Source organism: Diplotaxodon limnothrissa, linkage group LG5 (genome assembly GCF_057381915.1).
Source record: "Diplotaxodon limnothrissa isolate DT_005_m linkage group LG5, D_limnothrissa_male_GT1.1, whole genome shotgun sequence".
NCBI lineage: Eukaryota > Metazoa > Chordata > Actinopteri > Cichliformes > Cichlidae > Diplotaxodon > Diplotaxodon limnothrissa.
The window spans coordinates 24260307-24286662 of NC_140600.1; the positions used below are offsets into that span (position 1 = coordinate 24260307).

The 26356-nt window shown below is 40.2% G+C and overlaps 2 protein-coding genes across 2 annotated transcripts; both read left to right on the plus strand.

Annotated features, from left to right (window-relative positions):
• Nucleotides 1-403: 403 nt before the first annotated feature.
• Nucleotides 404-10572, plus strand: LOC146632364 (taste receptor type 1 member 3-like). The gene is made up of 8 exons (XM_085354313.1): nucleotides 404-606; nucleotides 2034-2334; nucleotides 2596-2952; nucleotides 3055-3471; nucleotides 3561-3764; nucleotides 5923-6043; nucleotides 7414-7784; nucleotides 9970-10572. The coding sequence occupies exons 1-8, from the start codon at nucleotides 404-406 to the stop codon at nucleotides 10570-10572; spliced, it is 2577 nt and encodes an 858-aa protein (XP_085210439.1).
• Nucleotides 10573-18698: 8126 nt separating this feature from the next.
• On the plus strand, nucleotides 18699-25272 carry LOC146632365 (taste receptor type 1 member 3-like). Its single transcript, XM_085354314.1, has 8 exons — nucleotides 18699-18901; nucleotides 19004-19304; nucleotides 19426-19782; nucleotides 19880-20305; nucleotides 21921-22124; nucleotides 22235-22355; nucleotides 23421-23791; nucleotides 24670-25272. Exons 1-8 carry the CDS (start codon nucleotides 18699-18701, stop codon nucleotides 25270-25272), a joined length of 2586 nt encoding a protein of 861 aa, XP_085210440.1.
• The last annotated feature ends 1084 nt before the right edge of the window (nucleotides 25273-26356 follow it).

The window sequence follows — 26356 nt, forward strand, 5'->3', positions numbered from 1 at the left end:
AACTGACACAGCATACACACAAACATGCATAACATGTGCAAAGTCTTTACCTCTAGGTACATGTTAATTAAATGCAGTGTCCTAATTATGTGAAAACCATTAAGGTCATTAAATGAGACTGTGCCATTCAATCTTCATACACCAGAGTTTGCATTTGTTTTTTGACTTTTCATTATGATGAAAAAGGTTTTATTCAATAATTTTAAAAAGTTCATATCTGTTCATACCACACATGTAAATTTTCTGTTTTGTTTACCATTTGCTCTAAAGTGTCAGGTTGGGTGGTCAGGAGAAGGTGGACATGAGGACTGAATTTGCATGAAACCGTCTGCATAAAAACATGATGCACTGACATGAAAGTGCACTGAAACTTTCTGGGTTCAGTCTCCTGCTTATTGGCATCATGGCTTTATGTTTACCTCTACTGGTTTTGTGCTGTTTCTTTAGAGTGAGCTTTAGTGAGAGTTTTCCTGAATGGTTCAGCAACATTTCTGCCAACCTCTTCAGTTTACCTGGGGACATTATGCTTGGCGGGCTCTTTCCCATTAACGACCTCAACAGCAACGTCAGTGACATAACAGAGCCAAACCAGATAACCTGTGACAGGTAAGGATGGTTATGAAGGACTCTTTAAAAAACTGAGATTCTATCTTTATTTTTAACAGGAGTGGAAAAGTAGGAGTATTTTCAAAGGAATCCATTTCAGTGAAGATCTTCCAAAATCTTACCAGTCCTGTTTTAGCTAAAGAATTAAAGTATCAGAAGACAATATCTAAGATATCTGGTTATAAATCTGGGTGGAATTGCTTCTTTATTCATTATGTTATAAAATGTACAAATCCTTCTTCATGTTTTAAGTCAGCAAATGTGTTTCACTTGAATGGAATTTTCTTCTCAGCTTTATTTATGTATTACTTTTGAGTGCATTTCCATTGAAATATATTTTCTCTTCTTAAATTGTCATGGTTATAAATTAATTATTTAAAAAACAGTAGCAAAGTGCTATGTTTTTCAACTTATTCATTAATACTGGTGAAGTTTTGTCTTTATGTATGCTCAATAATCCAAGTAAGGAAATACCTGGATGCATTACATTGGGTGATGATACATTAGGATTCAGTTCAAAATGTTTTGCATGGGAGAATGTTTCATTATCTGACTGCAGGTTTCCCCAGACTTATAAACAGCACAGGTACTTAATGATCAAAACTAGTATCACGGTATATAATTTTATAAATGTGGGGTTATTTTTTTTTTTAAATGTCTGCTATGATTGCTGTTCATTATTTGTGTTAAGTAAATAAGAAATAGAAATAAGTACTGCACTCAATATGGTCCTTGTCTTGCTTTGGTATGACAAACATAATAATAATTTCATGTCAAGCATTCTTCTTTCCGAAAAATCAACTTAAATGTCTGGACATAAATTAACTTAAAGGTGTTGTAAAAACATTCATTACCGTATCCATCATTTCCCACAATCCTTGTGCTTCCTCAGTTATGAGTTTTGTTAGTTGTGCATTATATGCAATAGATTAATTGTATTTATATACTTTTTAAATCCAAATTATTTTCTTTTCATTCAAGTATTTGATATTATCTACAACGTATGTTTTGTTAGTGTAATAATTTCCCCTCGTACGTTACAGAGAACAGCACACTCCTTTTGACTATGTTTTAACCAAAAATTGTTGTATTGTATAACTAATATTTTGCATTTATTTCCTTCTGTACTTTATTAAGTTACTTCCGACTGGATATAATATTACGTCTCATCAATGCATTTGCTGCCTCCTATAATAGATATTTTTTCTTCATTTTAATTGTTCCAAAGATCACAATTCTACTGTTATTGTTCTTATAACATGATCTCCCACCTCTATCGCATTAATTTCACATTTCCTTATACTCATTATATCAAGTTTTTTAATCTAATATATATTTTTATATCTAACATTTCAGATTCTAAATCACTGTGTATACTGACCCTGACTAAAAAAGTTTTTTATTTTTTTCTACTTGGGACTCAACAGAGTAAATGATCTTGGACTGGGACTTGCAATAGCCATGAAATACGCAGTGGATGAAATCAATGGAAACCAGACTCTCCTCCCTGGCATCAAGTTAGGTTATGAAATCTATGACACATGCAGCCAGTCGGCCATTATTGTAAAGCCCACTCTGTCCTTCCTCACTGAAAAATCCAGCAAAGAACTATCTGTGCGGTGTAATTACACCACCTATGAGACCAGCGTAGCTGCAGTGATTGGTCCTTATACCTCAAAAATGGTGTCATTCATTGGAAAACTCCTGGGATTCTTTCTGATGCCACAGGTTTGAATACACTTTTTTTTTTATAATTTGCAGGATATTTTCTCTTGCTGCACATATTTGAGAGTGCATGCAATGCATGCATTAAATAATGTGCAGTAATCGAAATCTTGATCCGTATGGTTATGTCACATGTGTCATAAAAAACAAAATCAGTCTATAATTAATATTATTGTCATTTTTTAATTGATAAAAATATATCAAGTCTTATGTGTCAACAATAAGCAAAGGTAACTAACACTTTGTTTTTAATTTTCACACCAGATTAGCTATGGAGCCACCAGTGACAAATTCAGTGATGATGTTTCCTACCCGTCATTCTTTCGTACGGTACCCAGTGACAAATGGCAAGTGGATGTCATAATAAAGCTAATAGAGGAATTTGGCTGGAACTGGGTGGCAATTGTGGGCAGTGACGAGGAGTACGGGCAAGAAGGTGTGCAGATGTTCACCAAATTTGCAGACAACACATCTATCTGTGTGGCCTATCAGGGTCTGATTCCAGTGTACACTGACCCTGTGCCAATGGTCAAAACCATCATTCACAATATCCAAATGACCAATGTCAGAGTGGTAGTGGTGTTTTCTCTCCCAGAGCAAAGTGAAATCTTTTTTAAAGAGGTTGGTGAAACAGAGATTTAAAGTAACTTAGAAATGTATTCATTTCTATTCATTTCTATTAGTGTTTGTTCAGTACTGGTAAACAAATCCAATTTATTCCAGGTTATCAGGAGTAATTTAACAGCTGTATGGATTGGCACCACAAGCTGGGCCATCGATGCTCAAGTGACTTCTCTGCCTGACATTGAAACAGTTGGTACAATCATTGCATTCATTGACAAAACAGACACCCTCGGACTGTTCACCGATTATGCAATGGAGCTTTTCAAGAAACTCAGTGAAGAGAGGATACAGACATCCACTCCAGCCACAAATCTTTACAATACTAACAATCCCTGCCCACAATGCTGGAAATTGTCACCAGATAATATTACCCTGGTAGAAGCACCTGCAGTGCAGACGTCAGCTTTCAGTGTGTATGCCGCTGTCTATAGTGTAGCACAGGCACTGCATAACCTGCTGGAGTGCAATTTAACTGCCTGTCAGTGGGGATCTAGAAGCAAAATCTATCCCTGGAAGGTGATTTCATTTTTTTCTATTATAAAGACCACTGTACACAATTTAGAATCAAACTTATCAATAATACCAACAACCATTTCATTTTGCAGCTGTTGGAAGCTTTAAGGAAGACTTCTATTAACATAAATAGCACACATCTGGAATTCGACCAATATGGCAACCCGAACATAGGATACGATGTCATTCAGTGGGTCTGGACAAACTCATCTCAAGTGGATATCAGAACTGTGGGAGAATATTCTGAGCAAGAACTGCACATCTCCAAGAACCACTTTGAATGGCATACAGCAGAGGTAACATTTGTAATTAGGTAAAATATTGGTTGCACATTATATCACAGCTCAGTAATATTGCGGTGAAAACAGAAGAGAACAATCTGGAAATAGCAAGTTATTACCCATTAATTTTCAATGTGGTGAGTTTGATCAGGTGGCAAGGGAGGATGCTGGGCAGACCTGGTGGACGAGTTTTGCCCTAAGTTCCTCTACGCTCTGGATGTTGTAGGTCTGTCTCGGTTTTCACACCCTCACACCACAACTGTTATTTTTTCCATAATGAAAATATATGATTAACCACAGAACTATAGGCATAAGTCTAAGTGTCAGATTTACAGTTGTCCTAATGTGTTTCTCCTCAAACATGAACAAAAACTATAGTCAAACAAGAGCACATCAGCATTCTCTTGTAACAGAATGCTGATGTATCAAATAGAGATGCAAATATCAAATGTAGGAGAACCATATGCGTCATGATCTAAGAAAGCGTTCCTCTTCCACACCTGATCCCCCTGTTCAAGAGAATTAGCAAAGAGCAGTTGTCAGTGTAATTGTGAAATACAATGTTGCATTGAGATCAGGGGCGGTACCTTTGGATCGGCAGACTGGGATGGTGGTTCCCATTTTTGATAAAGGGGACCGGGGGGGCTGTGCTTCAACTATAGGGGGATCACACTCCTCAGCCTCCCTGGCCAAATCTATGCCAGGGTGCTGCCATCTGTTAGTTCAAGCTTGGATACAGGAGGAACAATGTGGTTTTCGTCCCGGTTGTGGAACACTCGACCGGCACTTTAGTCTTTTGAAGATACTCGTGGGATCATGTGAGTTTGCCCAACCAGTGTCTTTTGTGGACTTGGAATAGGCATTCAACCCTGTCCCTCGCAGTGTCCTGTGGGAGGTGGTTCAGGAGTAAGGGGTGTCTGGGCCACTGCTACGAGTGCTTTATACAACCATTGCAAGAACTTGGTCCACATAGCTGGAAATAAGTTGGACTCATTTCCAGGGGGCAGCCCTGGTGGAATTCAGGGCTGCCCTTTATTACCGATTCTGTTCATAATTTTTATGGATAGAATTTCCAGGCGTAGCCAAGTGGCGGAAGACTTCCACTTGGATGGTGTGAGAATCTCATGTCTGCTTTTTGCAGGTGTTCTGACTCTGTTGGCTTCATCAGGTGACTGCCTCTAGCTCACTCTGGAGCAGTTTGCAGTGGAGTGTGAAGCCAGAAAAAGGTGGCATACCCACTCCGGCTCAGGAAAGAGTTCATACCCCAAGTGGAAGACTTTAAGTATCTTGGGGCCTTGTTTAAGCGTTAGGGGAGAATGAAGTGGGAGATCAACAGGCGAATTGGTGGTGCGCCTGTAGTGATGCAGACTGGCTGACTCAACAGAGCTCTGAATTTTTGTCAGCCTGGCTACAGGGCTGAAGAGTAAGATGTTCTAGTTTTATGGATTTTATCTTATAAATATTTTGAGAGAAGCTAGTTGAGTCCAATAACAGATCAAATGCCATGTTGAGGCTGTCATTTTTTGCATCAACATGGATGTTAAAATCATCCACAATAATGAAGAAGTCTTCAAGGTAATTATCATGGTGAAGTTTGCTTTAATAGATTATAAAGACAGAATTATAAAGAAAGAAGCCATTTTTATTTTGCAGCCCTGAGTTTTCATTATTACACATATGTAAAATAATAATAATAATAATAATTCTAATGCACAAGTGTTAGTATTTTATTGCTAGCAGGTTGTAGTATTTTTTTAATCAATGTATTATTCCATATATTTCAGTGTAATATTTCTCTACATGTCATTGTAATAGTGATAATCCATATTATTTGTTAATTGTATATTATGCTAATTAAATAACTTCCTATTTCTATATTATTACCTTCCTTTTCCCATCTTATTATTATCTCTGTTATTTATTATTACATCCTTATTAGCAAGCTATAATAGAATGGGTACTTAAATATTTACATCTGCGTCCACTCAATTTCTTCTGATATTTAATTAAGGGTTCTGGGGTTTAGCTGACCCAGTCTGTCAAAGTCTTTTATAGTAAGTTATATTATGTAAAAGATTTGTCATCCAGTTTATCCCAATCATCATGGAATTTGAGATACTGTGTTTTTTTGTTCTCTCTTTTTCCTTTCCTTTTTTTTAAACAACTTTTGCAGGTTCCTACATCCACTTGTTCAGCAAATTGTGGTAAAGGCCAGGTCCACAGAGTCAAAGGCTTCCATTCCTGCTGCTTTGACTGTATTGACTGTTTGGCAGGCACCTACCAGGCAAATAAGGGTAATGTGTTCGGCCACTCTTATCTGAGATATGTGTCCTTATTTGCTTATTTGCATCCTTGTCAAGAGAATAAAAAAGGATTTATGTGTTATATATATATGTGTGTGTGTGTGTGTGTGTGTGTGTGTGTGTGTGTGTGTGTGTGTGTGTGTGTGTGTGTGTGTGTGTGTGTGTGTGTGTGTATTCTACCAGTGGCTTGACAAAGCTGGACTGAAAGACAGCACAGAGGCACTAATCATGTAATCATGGCAGCCCAGGAGCAATCTCTAAGTACAAGATCCATAAAAGCTGACTTATCGTGATATGGGCTGCCCAGGTGAAGGCTGTGTAAAATGCCCTTGAGACAATCCAGCAAATAACAGCAAGGTGCAAGATGCTAGTGGGCAGGGCATACATGAAACACCATAACCAAGTGGCTGGCATAGTATACAGAAACATCTGTGCCGAGTACGGCCTGGAAGTCTCAAGGTCAAAATGGGAGACGCCTCCTAGGTTGGTGGAGAATGACCGAGCTAAGATGCTGTAGGACTTCCAGATACAGACGGACAAAATGGTGGTGGCTAACCAACCGGACATAGTGGTGGTAGACAAGCGGAAGAAGATGGCCCTAGTGATCAACGTAGCGATACCGAATGACCGCAACATCAGGAAGAAGGAACACAAGAAGCTGGAGAAGTACCAAGGGCTCAGAGAAGAGCTGAAGAAAATGTGGAGGGTTAAGATAACAGTGGTCCCAGTGGTAATTGGACTACTTGGTGCAGTGACCCTCAAGCTAGGCGAGTGGCTCCAGCAGATCCCAGGAACAACATCCAAGATCTCTGCCTAGAAGAGCACAGTCCTAGGAACAGCTAACATACTGCACAGGACCCTCAAACTCCCAGGCCTCTGGTAGATGAGCTTGAAGAATACAGACCGCTCGTAAGGGCGAGAGGGGAATTTTCTTTATGTATATTTTTTTATTTTTTTAAGCTAGCAGGTAATTTTATATGACATAAAACCAGGTGATGTAAAAAGAGCCTTTCCCCTCCTTAATAAAATTCTATGGTCTAGCATCTCTAGTTCATAGAATAACATACAGCTAGTTTTAATATTGTGGTAGTTGTAGCTTCAAAGAGTCACAATATGCAACCAAGAGATAATTCCACACAAAGCCCCTGTAAAAACCTAATCTAAAACATTAACTAATGATAACTATAGATCTAAAACACAGATGATATTGATCTTTTTAACTGCTTCTTTGCAATACACCATACATTTGATGTTTACAGATTCAGTAAATCATACATAAAATACGGTATTGAGTTAATCTGATTATTATGAAATAGCATATTTTTTAATCAAGCCATATTTTTGTGCTTTCTCACTCACAGACGACACCCAGTGTACTAAGTGTCCCAACCGTCAGTGGTCCCAGCATCGCAGCACAAACTGCACTGACCCCATCTTTAAGTTTTTTGAGTGGCACAGCCAGGATGCTGTGATAATGATGCTAGTTGGTGCGCTCCTGCTGATATGTCAGGGGTCAGTGGGTGTCTTGTTCCTGATGCAACGAGGAACCCCCCTGGTAATGGCCTCGGGGGGTCCCTTGAGTTTTGTGGCTGTGTTCGGCCTGATGGGAGCATGTCTCAGTCTGCTGCTTTTCCTGGGGGCGCCAGGGGATGTGGTGTGTCGTCTTCAGCTGCCTTTCACCTCCATTTTCCAGACGCTCACCCTCTCCATTATCCTTTTATTCTCACTACAGGTGAGTTAAGACTGGTGAAATGCCGCCTCCCGATGGCAGTGTAGAGAAACTACAGAATCAGCTTTAGTGAGAGAAAAAAAATTGAAATTTCCCAGCTGGGATTTGTGGATCAGTATTTGAACCTTAACAGATTGTAAAGCAGATTAAAAGTGTGTAATGTTTCTGTTTGTATTAAGAAATTGTGTTATTCTAATAATTACTTAGAACCTACAAAAATATCACTTATAGACATTATACAATGATCAGGCATAACAATATGGACACCTGCCCACTATCATGTTGGTCCTCCTTTTACAGTGGTCCCTCGTTTATCGCGGGAGTTACGTTCTACAAATAATCCGCGATAGGTGAAATGAAAGTAGCCAGCTTTATTTTTTACAATTATTATAGATGTTTTAAGGCCGTTAAACCCCTCACTACACACCTAATACACTTTCTCAGACAGGCATGACCCTTTTCACACTTTTCACACTCTCAAAGTTCAAACCTTCCTAGAAAAATAAGTCCAATATTATAGAAAGAAAAGAAAGATCAAAGCCTGTTTTCAGGTCCAGAACATGGGAATAGAGCAGCTGCCAGAGAATAAATGCAATCCACTATTATTTATTATTTTAAAAAATCAGCGAAACAGCGAGGCCAGGAGAGGTGAACTGCGTTATGACGAGGGACCACTGTACTGCCAAAGCAGGGTTAACCCATGGCGGCATGGACTCCACTAGAGCAGTGGTATCTAGCACCAAGATGTTAGCAACATTTCCTTCGAACTCACTTAGATTGAGACTTCTCAAGCCACTCCTGAACCACATTTGCTTTGTGGCAGTATGCGCTATCCTGCTGAAAGAGGCCACAGTCATCTTGGAATATTGCTTCCATGTATATGGTCTGCAGCAATATTTAGCTAGGTGTCAACGTAACATCCACATGGATGACGGGACCAGCAGAACATTGCCTTGTCTCCACCGGGCTGCTTTTTTTCCCATAGTGTATCCTGGTGCCAGATGATACCCATGTAAGTAACACACATGGTCCTGGGCATCCACAAGATGTAAAAGAAAATATTATTCAGACCACACCACCTTTTCCTATTGCTCCATGGTCCAGTTCATGTGCCCATTGTTGGTGCTTTCAGCAGTGGACAGAGCTCAGCAAGTTTACCCTGACTGATCTGCAGCTGCAGGCCCAGATGCAAAAAATTGTGAAGCACTGTGTATTCTGACACTTTTCTATCAGAACCTGTTAGTAGTCATAATGTTTTGCCTGATCGGTGTTTATTGTGCAATGGTTAGCAATGACTACTTCAGTCTCTATTTAGCTTAAGGAAGTTGTGGGACATCCATGATTTAATATATTGGATACAGTCATAGAGTGTGTTGAGCATGTGAATGTCATTAGGTTTGTTTAGGATTAAGCTTTTCTAAAAAAAAAAAAAAAAAAAAAATTAAAGAAAAGAAAGTTTGGAGATTGATCTAAAATTATCCATGGAGTCCAGATAGCTTTTTTTGTTTGTTTGTCTACAAGAGGTTTTACAATGTTTTTTAAGTAAATGTCTACAGAAACAATCAGAATATATGTGTGTGAATTAGATGCAGGTGGGTAAAAAAGCGAAGATGCAAGACATAGAGGTAGTGAAGGTGGTGAAAATATGAAGCCTCATAAACTCTTACTTGATGGGTCAGATTGGTATTACAGCAAAATCATACTTGAGCTGAGTTTGTGTCTGTCCAGGTACTATTAATATTTATAATATACTGACATTAATAGAAAAAAAACATGAATTGTCTTTTCTATATATACAATTTCAAGAAATTTACCCCAAAATCACATCAAATTTTGTCTTTGTTTCTGAAAGAAGGATCCACACTTAAGAAATTGTACTTTATTTGCAACATTTGATTTTGGATGCTGGCCCAGAACCTCTGTTATAATATATTCAGTTTTTTTGTGTAATGTGTCTGTATTCCAGATTTCAATTTGTTTTGTCATAGTCTCTCTATCAGCTCACATACCTGCTTGGACAGATAAATGTAAATTGCAGCTTGACAGGTTTTCTAGTTTAAATTTCTCTAGAAATTTCAGAAGCTTTTTAAATGGGAATTATATGTATTGATGCCAAACTTAAGGATATTGTAGGATAAAATAAAAAGTATACATTATAATCAAGATGGTAACCTTACCTTTCAAACAGATACTCTATGAGACAGAGTTCCCAGAGATGGCTGCCTCTCACCTGCATTTGTTAAGAGGCCCTGTGAGCTGGCTGTTTGTGCTGATCTGCTGCGCTGTGCAGGCTGGTTTCTGTGGCTGGTTTGTTCAAGAAGGACCTTCATTGTCTGGATATGTGGCAAATATGACAATAGACTTTGTAGAATCATTCCTATCGTGTCCTGTTTCACCTTTGATTGGATTTGCCTTAATGCAGGGTTTCAATGGTGTAATGGCCCTTGCATCCTTCATGTGCACCTTCATGGCAGTGAAGCCTCTTCATCAGTATAACTTAGCCAGAGACATCACCTTTTCCACCCTGACCTACTGTGTCATTTGGGTGATCTTTATTCCAATCTACATAGGAAACAATAGTTCAGCTAACAAGAACAGGTCAGTTGTCCATGTTTATTTCAGCCTAGCAAGCAACTTTGGACTGCTGGCAGCCTACTACTTTCCAAAATGCTACTTGCTGTTAAGGAAACCTGACTTAAACACACCAAAGTACTTCTGTACCTTCTTAGAGGGCGTCCCACCAACTCAAACAGAAGAGGAGCCACAGCCAAAAGCACAGGAAGGACAATAGACAGTTAAACTGTTTATAAAGTAAATCAAAGAATCTGAAAAACTTACATTTATTTTCTTTCATCACAGACAATGATTGTTATATATACACCATATCTTAGCATATTATAAATTGTACCATCACATTAGATTATATGATGCATTGTTTCTGAGTTACTCGAAAATGTGAGGTATAAACATAACACAGAAAGAGTGCTTTGTGCTTATTAATGAACATACAGTCTTGTAGTTGAAATTTTATTATTTTTCAGGATTATTGTTTTGCTTGGAATAATGTTAGTCACAAAATTGTAGCTAAAAGTAGGTAACTGTGAGCTGTGTTATTTTAATATACCGTATTTTCCGCACTATAAGGTGCATTCATCATTAATCAAACAATGGCACGGAGGTGGAGGAAGCAAGAAGAATGAGTTGAGTAAAGTTTAACTTATCTGACTGTTTTGTTTCGCTTAATGTGCCTTATAATCCCGTGTGCCCTATGTATGAAAACAGACCCGTTCATCAACAGTGCGCCTTATAATCCCGTGCGCCTTATTGGAGCCTTATTGAATCACTGACTATAATTTGCTTTTAATCTTTTAACAGCAGATTTCATGTTGTATAACTGACAGGTTTTTTTTCTTTGTTGTATTTGTACTTGAAAGTTGTGAAATTAAATGGAGTATGAGTATGAACTTCATTGTGCGATATTTGACTTTGAAATATAGAAGAAAAAAACTTGCAGTCTACATTCAGCACAAACGTAAGTACAGCACAATGTGTCATTTAAACGAGAACACACTAGTGGTTCGCATTAATTTGTACTGAGGTAGTCTGGGAAATCATGGCACATCAAAAATGAAATCATGGCGTGAGTTAATTCAAATATATTATATACATTTTTTTCTAAACCTAAAAAAATGAGCTAAAACTTTTTAAACTGAAGGCTGAGTTGTATGTCCACTGCAGGATTCTGCAGCTATAGTGGGGGCTATTATGTCGGTTGACTTTTGTGGATGAGCAACATCCATCCATCTTCATCTGCTTTATCCGAGGCCGGGTCGCGGGGGCAGCAGCCTAAGCAAAGAGGCCCAGACCTCCCTCTCCCCAGCCACCTCCTCCAGCTTATCCGGGGGATCACCAAGGCGTTCCCAGGCCAGCCGAGAGATATAATCTCTCCAGCGTGTCCTGGGTCTGCCCCGGGGCCTCCTCCCGGTGGGACATGCCTGGAACACCTCACCCAGGAGGCGCCCAGGGGGCATCCTTGTCAGATGCCCGAACCACCTCAGCTGGCTCCCTTCGATGTGGAGCAGCAGCTGCTCTACTCTGAGCCCCTCCCGGATGGCTGAACGTCTCACCCTATCTCTAAGGGAGAGGCCAGCCACCCTTCGGAGGAAGCTCATTTCTGCCGCTTGTATCCGCGATCTCGTTCTTTCGGTCACTACCCACAGCTCGTGGCCATAGGTGAGGGTAGGGACGTAGATCGACCGGTACATTGAGAGCTTCGCTTTTACACTCAGCTCCCTCTTCACCACGACGGACCGGTGCAGCGTCTGCATTACTGCAGCTGCAGCCCCAATCCGTCTGTCGATCTCCGGCTCCCTTCTCCCATCACTCGCGAACAAGACCCCGAGATACTTGAACTCCTCCACTTGGGGCAGGAACTCATCCCCGACCCGGAGTGGGCACTCCACCCTTTTCTGGCTGAGAACCATGGCCTCAGATTTGGAGGTGCTGATCCTCATTCCCGCTGCTTCACACTCGGCTGCTGGATGAGCAACATTGCATGCAAAACAAAAAACAAAACAAAACAACATCTGAAGCCAATAGGGAGGTAAAGTGATATGTATGAAAAAAGATCTTAATATAATGGTTATTATCAACATCACCCATATTAGCGCGACCAGTTATTAATGCATTTCTTTGGTTAAAAATGGCATCAACAACAGAAAAAAAAATAAGTATAAATTTCCACAAAAATGGCTAAAGTTAGCAAAAGCAAAAACAACATCAACAGGTAAGGTTTTGATCTCAGTAAGCAGGTGGGAAGGCATAAGTGCTTATGTGATGATGGATGCCAAAGAGAAACAAATTTTAAACCACAAACAAATGTCTGGAAAATTCTCCGGAAAGATGATTACCACCAACACGGCGCGCGCACACACACACACACACACACACACACACACACACACACACACACACGAAATATGCAAAGTCCACCTTTACTTCTAGTTACATGTTGATAAAATGCAATAGTTTAACTACATGAAAACTGTTGAGGTCAATAAAAGTGTGTTATGGAATTTTCACATATAATAATCTGAATTTTAAAATGTTCCAAGATGATTGAAAATGTTTCATATAATAATTTTAAAACTTTCATATCCGTATCTATATGTACATTTTTGGTTTTGTTTATGACTTGCTCTTCCGAATGTGTCAGGGTGGGCGGTCAGGAGAAGGAGGACATATGATTTACAGGTGAATTTTCATAAAACCATCGCCCATGATGCGCTGACATATAAGCACATTGACGCGTTCTGGGTTCTGTCTCCTGCTTATCGGCATTATGGCTTCACATTTTATTCTGCTGGCTTTGCGCTGTTTCTTTAATAAACCTGCTGGAATGCAGTTCAACTGCCTTTAAGTGGGGATCTGGAAGCAAAATCTATCCCTGGAAGGTGATTTATTTTTTTCTAATTTAGTACACAATTCAGAATCAAGGTTATAAATAATAATAAAAATAATTTACATATTTACAGCTGTCTGAGGCTTTAAGGAACACTTCTGTTAACATCAATGGCACACTTATAGAGTTTGATTAACAAAGCAGCCCAAACATAGGATATTGCGCCTTATTGCTAAGGCTAAGCACTATGTCCCTCATAAAGATCTTGTAAAGCTCATTCATGCTTTTGTGACTTCTAGATTGGATTACTGTAATTCTCTCTACTTTGGTCTTCAATCTGCTGTCCTTCACAGACTTCAGCTTGTCCAGAATGCTGCGGCTCGCCTCCTGACTGGCACTAGAAAGCATGCCTCTATCACCCCTGTTCTTATTGATTTGCATTGGTTACCCATAAAATATCGCATTGAATTTAAAATATTATTGCTCACCTTTAAAATTATAAATAATTTAGCCCCTCGTTATCTTGCCGATCTTCTTAGCCATCAGGTCTTCAGCCCAATTACTCCTGGCTCAGCCTAGCTCTAGACTTAAATCTAGGGGTGACCGTGCTTTTGCCCTGGTTGCACCGAATCTGTGGAACAACCTTCCTATCGCTATCCATCCGTCAGATTTCATTTTATCTTTTAAATCCTCCAGGCCTCGAGGGCTGAGTCACCCTAGGTCAACACACCTGAATCAAATGATTAGTTCATTACCAGGCCTCTGAAGAACTTCAAGTGATGTAGATCATGGGTCTGTACTCTACAAAATGCACTAGATTATAATAATTATTGTTTCTCAATTACTCTACAATCACATAATACATACAGCAAATAACATAAAAAGAATATTGTGTGTTTATTTAGCAACATGTAGTCTACAATACATTCTTACTTGTACATGAGCTTTTGTGAAAGAATTATTTGTCAGGAATGTTGTTGTGTTTGTGGTAATGTTGGTCATAACAGCATGAACTGAATAAAAATAATGATGCAATTAAACATACGGTGTGACAAAAGTGTACTATGAGGTATTTTACTTGAATATATGATACGTATATATTTTCACAGTGTGGAAATCCATTAGAAATAGAAATTCTGCACTCACTGCATCTATCCATCCATTTTCTGCCACTTCTTCACATCTGGGTTGTTGGATCAACAACCTCAACATCCCAGATGCCTAGACCTCCCGCGTCCCAGTCACTTCCTCCTCCTCTAGCTCATCTGGGGGAAAATCCTATTTCTAAAGACCAGTCATCCTTCAGAGAAGATTCAATTTGCTTTATTTTCATTTAGCACTACCTCAAAGACGCAATGTGGAAGGCAATTACGTTTCACAAGCTCACATGACGATTCATCAGTCAGTAGAGTTTTTGATGTGCTGAGGTATATTCCCCACATGGGGAGCTAGAATGGTGGCGAGGTACTTGGAAACGTTGTAGGTGGCTGTTTATACTGCTAACAATGGGGCTGAGTGGAACTAATCCTTTGTGGATCTTTGGAAGTTCATATATGCAAAGTATAGCATCCCCTGGGTACAGACAGTGGCACAAAAATTCATTTGTGCAGTGGAGCGAGAAGTGCTCACACCTCTACATTTGGAGAAACCAAACATCCACTCTATAAATGCATGGCACAACATAGAAGAGCCACGTCGACAGGAGAAGACTCAGCTGTACAACTGCATCTAAAGGATAATGGTCACTCTTTCAAGAATGCCAATGTTAACATTTTGGACAGAGAAGGAAGATGGTTTGAAAGAGGACTGACAGAAGCCATCTATGTCCACTGTGATCGACCATACTTGAACAGAGGAGGTGCCATACAACATCAGCTGTCTATCAGTTACAATGTTGTTTTGAGATCCCTTCTCAGGTTCTTTAACCCCCACTCACATCTTGCGTCAGGTGACCTCAAAAGGTCACATGATGGGTTGAGGCAAGGACTCACAATGGTTTCACCCGAAACCTCTGCTAATAATGACCCACACCCCTTTTTGACACCTTGGCTCATGTGATGAAACACATGATTTTAATAGTGGGTCAAAGACCCTATTAAGGGGTAACTCCCACTAAGGTTTAAATATCTGGGACTCTCCACCATTTGGTCTTAAAACTTGTTACATCCCCCAGGAGGATGTTGGTTTTCTTCTTTCAACTAACTCCTTATGTTATGTCTTGGCTCCATCTCCTCTGTCCTGATTGGATGCTACTCACAGATATCCAGCTAATTGTCAATCAGCAGAGAGCTACTTAAGACCTGTGGAACTGTGTGTTTGGGCCCTCTGGCCATTTTGATTGCATGCCTTTGTGACTTGTATCTGCATTTTTATGTTTTCATTTTCAGACTGCCTGTAGGGGAGAGCTGCCTTTTATTTTGACACCCTGTTTTCTCCTGTTTATGTGTTGTTAGCAGTGTTGGGAAGGTTACTTTTAAAATGTATTCCATTACAGAATACAGAATACATGCCCTAAAATGTATTCTGTAACGTATTCCGTTACGTTACTCAATGACAGTAACGTATTCTGAATACTTTGGATTACTTAATATATTATCATGCTTTTTACAACAACGTGAATGTACTATTGCTGTGTGATTTATTACTATTACTGAAGGTCCGCGACTCCGAACTGTAGTAAAGGGACCTCTGACTAATACGGCGGGGTCCCTGTCGGCTCGTAGCCGAAAAATAGCTTTACTTTGTTGTGTGGGTCAACTTTTCTGGCGAGAGACAGAGAGAGGCGTTGAAAGGCTGCTCCAACGGAACTTATTGTTTTCGGAGGAAAACACGAACACGGTGTACAGTCGAGTCTTAATAGCTTACTTACAACTGGGCTCGTCAGGCACTCTTCTTGGCTGCAGTGGTTATTATTATATTTACATGCTTCCAGCTCCCGTTTTTCCTCGATGACAACTCGTACCTTTCCACTCCCCTTTTTCTCCCTTCTCGCGCTCACAGACCCATAACGTGTATGGCAGTCCATTCTCCCTGCAACACGGACTACACTGCCCATGATGCTACATTCTTTAGAGCTATGCTGGTAGCATTCTGCCTGTTAGCTTAGCACAACAACAACAACAACAACGAAAAGGCGCTCTCTCACCCAGGAAACACACAGTCGCAGAGAGAGAGAGAGCGTCGCCCTGTAACCATGGCAACCGTAACGCTGCCGCCTGGAACAACAGAACGTAGCTGTCAAACAAAACCCAAACAGTCCTGACCCGCGACAAAATGAAACAGGAAAGTACCGCAGTGTAATCCATTTATTTCAACAAAGTAACTGTATTCTAAATACCACCTTTTTAAACGGTAACTGTAACGGAATACAGTTACTCATATTTTGTATTTTAAATACGTAACGGCGGTACATGTATTCCGTTACTCCCCAATACTGGTTGTTAGGTAGGTTATGGTTATAGGTTGTATAGTTTTTTTTCTTTTTTTTTATTGTTTTCTTTGGAGTTAGGTCAATTTCTTTTATTTTCATATCAGGAATGTTTTGTTTGTTATGTTGGCCTTGGCTCTCCCTGAAATTATTGCCTCAGTCTGAACCATGATTTCAACGCTAGCATGAAATAAACATTTGAAAATTAGCATCTTGGCTCCTCCTTCACTATTTACCTTTATGTTAGTGTTTTTTACCTTTATGTTTATGTTTTTTTTTCACAATCTTCATTAAAGAATTAGGGGCTGCAGGCAGAGCAGGAGTAATAATATCAGTAGTGTAACAATATCAGTAACTTAGCAACTTGTCCGTGACCTGGAGTGAGCACTCCACCCTTTTCTGGCTGAGAACCATGGCCTCAGACTTGGAGGTGCTAATTTTCATCCCCATCTTTCATTCTTGGCTGTGAACCACTACGGTATGGTTTCATATAAACTTGGCACAAAAAGTACATTTGTTTGATTATTTTTTTGTTGTAACAATGATCTGTGCCAATAAATGTTATACTCTTGGAAAGCCTGTTTATTTCTACTTAACTGCTGCCACAAGGAAAATGCTTTTGTGGGTTGAGCAGCAGAACTGAGTGTATGGGTTGTGGCCATGGCTGTTGATTCTTATTTTGCTGTCATTTATTATATGATTGAAGAGTGTTTGAAAACCTTTGATCTTCTGACTTGCTATTTGTCCATCAATCAGAGGTCCACTGGATGTAATGAGAAAGACCTGGGAGGACAGGGTTAAGGACAAAAAAAGACAACAATAAAGAAATATAGTAAATTATCTATGTATAGAGCAATAGAGCATATTATCCCTTGATAAACTCCCCAATGTGTGTAGCTTTGGTCTTGGGTCCAGGATGTATTGAATTTCACTTACCTTGGAGACTTCGGCAAAGCGCCCTCGCAACACTGGCAGCAGGCTCAGTGCCACCATCTGGGCCTTCCCCCTGTAGCAACACTGCCCACTCCTGAATGTGCTGTGGCATTCCTTTGCTTTCACTTTGAACTCTATGATGGCCTGAGGATGGTCTCCACCCCCATCCAGTCCAGCCTCAGCATCAGTCACGGAGAGTGTAGCAGAGGCACCAGTGAGGAACCAGTCTCTACATAACCTGCCTCAGGCGCTCAGCCTGGTACTACAGCTTCTCCAGTTGCACTTGCCATATTGCCGCCTGCTCTTGCTGACAGTGCTACAACTTTCACCACCATATGCACCAGCAATAAGTCAGGCTATGTCTCCAACATTCCTTGGCTGGATTTCTGCCCAACTGTGAAACACACCAGTTCTGGGACCCCACCAAGACACACAGACAGCATTGCAGGCAAGTGATCTTTTATTTACAGGGATTTCCACTCTTGAGCTTTTGAACCTATTGCACCACCCTTCCTCTGCACCACTCTTCCTCTGCAGAAGAGCCGTAGACCAAACTCCACCACAGTATCATCTGTCCTCAATTTAGTAGAATAAAAGGGAGAATAAACAGAAAACACATAATGAGAACCCACATACTCCAACACAACTCAAACACGAGAAACCACGAATCATGACACTTATGAGATATAGTTAGACAAAAGAGAAACAAATTTCACACCACAAACAAATATCAACACATTTCAGGAAATTACCCTGGTTAGATAACACCACTGGAACAGCATAAGCAAACATATCTCTACACATTGTGCAAAGCGAGTCGTTGCTCGAGCAAAATGTGAAAAACCATGTGAAAAACATTAAGGTATAGGAGACTGCATCATTTCTTGCTCCCACGATATTTCAAATTAAAAAATCGTTTTGGTATGATTGGAAAAAATAGATTAATCATGTCAAAAGGTTCACTTGTATTCAAATTTGATTTGTTATGTGTATGATTTGCATTTGCTTTTGCTAATGTGTCAGGTTTGGTTGGGCAAGTGAGGGAAGGCATGATGAGGACTTCCAGGTGAATTTGTATAAAACAATAATTTCCGAAACACTGACATAAGCACTCTGCTCTTATTGCTGTGGCTTCAGTCTCCCTCTTATTGGCGTCATGGCTTCATGTCTCACTCTGCTGGTTTTGTGCTGTTTCTTTACACTGAGCTGCAGTGAGAGTTTGCCTGAATGGGTCAGCAACATTTCGACCAACCTCTTCAGTTTGTCTGGGGACATTATGCTCGGAGGGCTCTTTCCCATTAATGATGTCACCAGCAGCCTCAGTGACATAACAGAGCCCAACCAGATAAGATGTGAAAGGTAAGGATGGTTATGAACAACGCTTTCTTAACAACATGAGATTCAAAATAACTAACCCTGACTTACAATGACTTCTACTGTTTTCTGCTTGCTGCTGAACAGTGCAAATAATGTTGTACTGGGACTTGCTATATCAATGAAATACGCAGTGGATGAAATCAACGGAAATCAGACTCTCCTCCCTGGCATCAAGTTAGGTTATGAAATCTATGACACATGCAGACAATCTTCAGTAATTATAAACCCTACTCTGTCTCTCCTAACTGAAAAATCCAGCCAAGAACTACCTGTGCGGTGTAATTACACTGACCATGAGCCCAGTATAGTTGCAGTTATTGGTCCTTTTGAATCAGAAATGGTGTCAGTTATTGGAAAACTCCTGGGATTTTTTATGCTACCACAGGTTTGAATACACATACATTTTGTAGTTATCAGATTTTTTTCTCTTGATTTACAAATTTGAGACTTGCAAAAATATTTTAAATGTAAAAGTAAATCGTTTCTGTTTTTAATTTTCACACCAGATTAGCTATGGGGCCACCAGCGACATGTTCAGTGATAAACTTCTCTACCCGTCATTCTTTCGTACTGTGCCAAGTGATAAATGGCAAGTGGATGTCATGATAAAGCTAATACAGGAGTTTGGCTGGAACTGGGTTGCAATTGTGGGCAGCGACGAGGAGTACGGGCAACGAGGTGTGCAGATGTTCACTAAAATGACAGTAAACACATCTATCTGTGTGGCCTATCAGGGCCTGATTCCAGTGTACACTGACCCCGAACCAGCGATCGAAACCATCATAAATGATATCCAAACGACCAATGTCAGAGTGGTAGTGGTGTTTTCTCTCGCAGAGGAAGCTGAATACTTTTTTAGAGAGGTTAGTGAAACAGAGATTTAAAGTGATTCACAAATGTATTATTTTCTGCTAATGGACAGTTTGTTCAGTACCAGTCAACCAATGCAATTTATTCCAGGTTATCAGGAGTAATTTAACAGCTGTGTGGATCGGCAGCACAAGTTGGGCAATACATACTCGAGTGACTTCTCTGCCCAACATTGAAACAGTTGGCACAATCATTGGATTTGTTGACAAAACAGACACCCTCGGCCTGTTCAAAGATTATGCAATGGAGCTTTTCAAGAAACTCAGTGAAGAGCGGACAAAGACATCCACTCCAACCACAAATCCTGACAGTCAAAACAATCCAAACAATCGCTGCCCACAATGCTGGAATTTGTCACTAGACAACATTAGCATAGTGGAAGCACCTGCAGTCCAGAAATCAGCTTTCAGTGTGTATGCTGCTGTTTACAGTGTAGCACAGGCACTGCATAACCTGCTGGAGTGCAATTCAACTGCCTGTAAGTGGGGATCTGGAAGCAAAATCTATCCCTGGAAGGTGATTTCTTTTATTTTTCTACTATATGAGACACTGTCAAAGGAGCTTGCAAAGAAAAGCGTCTGGACTTCTTTAAGTTGCTTGAAGACGTTTCACCTCTCATCCGAGAAGCTTCTTCAGTTCTAAGGTCAAATGGTGGAGAGTCCCAGATATAAACCTAGTGGGAGTGACCCCCACAGAGGGACAAAAGGACCCCCTGATGATCCTCTAATCACCTGAGCCAAGGTGTGAAATTGGGTGTGGGACCCAATCAGCCAGAGTTTCGGGTGTGTTCATTGTGAAACCTGGCCCCACCTTGTCATGCGAATTCCTGAGGTCAGATGGCCCAGGATGTGAGTGGGCGTTAAGGCGTCTGGGAAGGGATCTCAAAACTGGATTATAGATGGCAGAGAGTTGGTGTCGTAAACCCCCGCCTCTGTTCAAAGATGGTCGGGGATGTCTTTCGGGTGAACCAGTTTCTGTCTGAGTGTGTTGCTGGGTCTGAAATACACTGGGATGTCATGCTTGGAGAAAACTCTCCTGAGTTTTTCTGATACACCGGCTACATAGGGGATGACAATGTTGTTGCGTCTGTCCTTCTTATCCTCCTTCGCTGGTGTCACCTGAGCCAGCGAAGGAGGCTCAGGTGACACTGAGCCTCCTTCGCTCAGTGTCACCTGAGCGGATAAGAAGGACTTCGCTGGTGTCCTTCTTATCCACCAGCGAAGGAGGATAAGAAGGACAGACGCAACAACATTGTCATCCCCTATGTATCAGAAAAACTCAGGAGAGTTTTCTCCAAGCATGACATCCCAGTGTATTTCAGACCCAGCAACACACTCAGACAGAAACTGGTTCACCCGAAAGACAAAATGCCAAAACACAAACTTAACAACGTGGTGTATGCTGTACAGTGCAGTGAGGAATGCCCAGACCTCTACATTGGAGAGACCAAACAGCCACTTCACAAGCGCATGGCACAACACAGAAGAGCCACCTCCACAGGACAAGACTCAGCAGTCCATCTGCATCTTAAGGATAAAGGACACTCTTTCGAGGATGCCAATGTTCACATTTTGGACAGAGAGGATAGATGGTTTGAAAGAGGAGTGAAAGAAGCCATCTATGTCCACTGTGAGCGACCATCTTTGAACAGAGGCGGGGGTTTACGACACCAACTCTCTGCCATCTATAATCCAGTTTTGAGATCCCTTCACAGACGCCTTAACGCCCACTCACATCCTGGGCCATCTGACCTCAGGAATTCGCATGACAAGGTGGGGCCAGGTTTCACAATGAACACACCCGAAACTCTGGCTGATTGGGTCCCACACCCAATTTCACACCTTGGCTCAGGTGATTAGAGGATCATCAGGGGGTCCTTTTGTCCCTCTGTGGGGGTCACTCCCACTAGGTTTATATCTGGGACTCTCCACCATTTGACCTTAGAACTGAAGAAGCTTCTCGGATGAGAGGTGAAACGTCTTCAAGCAACTTAAAGAAGTCCAGACGCTTTTCTTTGCAAGCTCCTTTGACTACGATGACCTGGATGACTGAGAACCTTCACAGATATATGAGACACTATACAAAGTTTGGAATCGAGCTTATCAGTAACAACAATAATTGCATTTTGCAGCTCTTGCAGGTTTTAAAGAACACTTCTGTTAACATAAATGGCACACGTCTAGACTTTGACAATGATGGCAATCCGAACATAGGATACAATATGATTCAGTGGATCTGGACAAACTCATCTCAAGTGGACTTTAGAAATGTGGGAGAATATACTGAACAAAAGCTGTTCCTCAACAAGTCCCTCTTTCAGTGGCACACTAAACAGGTAACGCTTGTAACTCAGAAAAATCTTCACAACTTCTAGCATGTAAAAGCTTTCATGTCCAGTTCATGATCTATTTTAAGATCTTAAATTTTGTACCGCAACCTTCACAGATTCCTGTGTCCACCTGTTCAGCAAAATGTGACAGAGGCCAGGTCCTCAGAGTCAAGGGTTTCTATTCCTGCTGTTTTGACTGCATCGACTGTTTGGCAGGCACCTACCAGGCAAATGAAGGTGATGTTGTCTCAGATGAGATTCATGCTCATACAGAGCAACCAGTAAGAATCCACAGTGTTATGTGACAGCCTTATTCCAGAATGGATTAAATTCATTTTCACCTCAAGAGTTCACACATAATACTTCATGTTGGCAAAGTGAAAAAAATTCTATGTCTTAATTCTACAAAATAAATATAAGTTTTTCTAAAAATAAAACATATAAACTGTAAATAAGTGTTCACAGCCTTTTCTCAATACTTTATTAAAGCACCTTTGGTAGCAATTACAGCCTCTAGTCTTTTTGACTATGATGCTACATTCTTGGCATTCCTGGTTTTGGGCAGTTTCTCCCATTCTTCCTTGCAGAACCTCTGAAACTCCATCGAGTTTGATGGAGAGTGTAATTGCACAGCCATTTTCAGACCTCTCCAGAAATATTCAATTGGATTCAAGTGTGGGCTTTGGCTAGGCCAATTAAGGATATTCAGAGCGGTCCCGAACCCACTCCTTTGTTATGATGCCTGTGTGCTTAAGGTTGTTGTTCTTTTGGAAGATGAACTTGAACCTGATGAATCAGAGGTCCAGAGCACTGGTTGCCTCCAGACATGACACTTGGAATTAATGTCAAACAGTTCAATCTTTGTTTTATCAGACCAGAGAATTTTGTTTCTCGTGGTCTGAGAGTCCTTCAAGTACCTTTTTGAGAAACTCCAGGCAGGCTGCTATGTGCTTATTCTTGTGGAGTGGCTTCTCTCTTGCGAGTCTACCCTTCAGGCCTGATCAGTGAAGTGTTTTAGGCATGGTTGTTGCTCTCACATACACTGCAACTATGGAACCTTATATAGACAGATGTGTCCCTTTCCAAATCATTAGGTTTTGTTAATTAGGGCAATACATTTCTCCTCTTCAAATCAGGGGAATGATTTTCTTATCTCTTTCTGTGTAAGAAGGCATAAAAATGAAGTAAGTCACACATGTAGCCTGTGCAAGATAGGATCTCTAAATGGTGCGTGTGTGTACTGTTGTGATGTTTTATTTTGCTTTTTAATTTAGCCATATTTTTGTGCTTTCCCAATCATAGACGACACCCAGTGTACTAAATGTCCCAACGGTCAGTGGTCCCAGCATCGCAGCACGAACTGCACTGACCCCATCTTTAAGTTTTTCACCTGGGACAGCGAGGATGCTGTGATAATGATGCTGGTTGGTGTGCTGCTGCTGATATGTCAGGGGTCGGTGGGTGTCATGTTCCTGATGCACCGAGGAACCCCCCTGGTAAAGGCCTCGGGGGGACCCTTGAGTTTTGTGGCTGTGCTCGGCCTGATGGGAGCATGTCTCAGTCTGCTGCTCTTCCTGGGGGAGCCCAGGGATGTGGTCTGCCGTCTTCAGCTGCCCTTCACTTCCATTTTCCAGACTGTCACCCTCTCCGTTATCCTGTCCATCTCACTACAGGTGAGTTAATACTGGTGAAATACTGCCCCACAATGGCAGTGTGCAGAAATGGCAGAATCAGTTAAAGAACATGCTCGATAAAATACAGATAGAAGGTATGCAGTGTGTTAATTTTTCTGTCTTCCCTAAGCTTTCCAGTCTTCAATAATTTTTGTTTCTAACTTTAATTTGATAATTGCTACTGACACATACTTACACAAATTAGAGATATCACATGTATTTATTGGCCAGTTTTCAAGGAACGTTTACTTTTGCAAGACAGACCAGATATATAGCATGACACAGAAACAAAACCGTTCAAGAGCTATTAATATGTATATACTCCCATCAATAAAAGAAAATCTACATTTTCAATTTAATACATGCAGTTTAAATAAAACCCCACAAAATTGTGTAAAACATAGTAAAAACATCAGTCATGATCAGTGTGTGGTGTCAAGAAAAGGGATTTCAGTAAGAACTTTACAAATAATACACCAACAGCAAAAAACGATCATAAATTGTAAAAAGGTGGCATTTTACATATAAAAGGTCAAAGGTCAATTTAACTGCTACGGCTCAGTATTTTGCAAAAACATTTTTCTGTCTAATATCTATGAGGCAGTTGTAACCATTTGGCTTGATGCTCAGCTTCATCTTCATTGCAGTGTTTCCACATTTTAGAATTTTTACCTTATTTTCAGCGTAAACTGTAACTTGACAGGTTTGTGGAGGCATACAAGTGTAATCTACTTTAGATTTCTCAAAAAAATTCAGAAGTTGTTTTTAGTGAAAGCGCATAAAAGCACAAGCGCTTTTGGACAAAACACATAATGTAATATAAGAAAAATAAAAAATAAAGATATAATCAGGATGATAACTTCTTCTTTTTTTAACAGATAATTTGCGTGACAGAGTTCCCAGAGATGGCTGCCTCTCACCTGCATTTGTTAAGAGGCCCTGTGAGCTGGCTGTTTGTGCTGATCTGCTGCGCTGTGCAGGCTGGTCTCTGTGGCTGGTTTGTTCAAGAAGGACCTTCATTGTCTGAATATGTGGCAAATATGACAATAGACTTTGTAGAATTCTTCCTCTCGTGTCCTGTTTCATCTTTGACTGGATTTGCTTTAATGCAAGTTTTCAATGGTGCAATGGCCCTTGCATCATTCATATGCACCTTCATAGCAGTGGAGCCTCTTCATCAGTATAACTTAGCCAGAGACATCACCTTTTCCACCCTGATTTACTGTGTCATTTGGGTGATCTTTATTCCAATCTACGTAGGCAACAACAGTGATAATAACAAGATCCGGTCAATTGTCCATGTTTATTTCAGCCTAGCAAGCAACTTTGGACTGCTGGCAGCCTACTACTTTCCAAAATGTTACTTCTTGTTAAAGAAACCTGAATTAAACACAGCAAAGTACTTCTGTACCTTCTTAGAGGGCGTCCCACCAACTCAAACTCAAGAAGAGCAACAGCCAAAAGCACAGGAAGGACAATAAAACAACTGAGCTTCTTATTAAGAAAATCAAAGAATCTCAAAATTCCATAGCTTTTGCTTTCTATGAGGATAGGAATGATTGAGTAATTTGCAGCATAGTTCAGTACACCACAAAAGAAACTAGATAATATTATAAAAATAGTTGTTTCTGAATTACTCTACAATCACGTAATACATATAGCAAATAACACAGAAAGTGCATTGCATTTATATAATAATGTGTAGTCTGCAAAAGAGTTTAAAATAGATTTGTACCTGTAAACTATTTTATTCAAGAATTTTTTTTCTATATTTCTTTTGTTTGTGTTACTGCAGTTTCATGAACTGGATGAAAATAATGAAGCAATTAGACATACTGTACTGTGACAGTTTTTTATCTCTAACACTGGATTTTTAACCTACAATGTTTATCATTTAAAAATATAATAATTGCTTTTCTCTTTAAAAATACTCTCAAGTTATCTAAAAGTAAAATTGTTATGTACACAATTCTGCCTCAGAGTAATACACATTAAATTATCAAAATCTTGATACACTGACTAAGTTTGGGTTTAATCTTTTCTCTGGTAAAGACAGATTGTAAATTTATTGTTGTGAAACTGGTTCCGTCTTTTTTTTCTTTTTTGCATTAATACTTGTGGTGTGAACTTCATAAATAATATAGAATGTGTTGTACACTATTGTACTTGCAGTGTATTTTCATCTTAAATACATTAAAATACTAGTCAAAAATATTTGACATGCTCAGTACAAAACCTGAGAGCTATTTATTACTAAATAAAGCTGCCATATTGTGTGTGTGTGTGTGTGTGTGTGTGTGTGTGTGTGTGTGTGTGTGTGTGCATGAGAAGCAAATCTTTAAGACCACAGAGGGAGAAACTGAGGAACTCTGCAGTGACATCAGAGTGCACACAGGTGAGTAAGTGTGTATCCAACCGCTTCCAGGTGCCACAGGCAAGAAAAGCTTTGAGGCCATAATTTTCAAACATATATCCACATGATTTGCAATGCTGAGTTGTACTTAGCCTAGAGCTGGGCAATAGAACGATAACGATATGTATCGCGATATAACTTTTACTCGATAG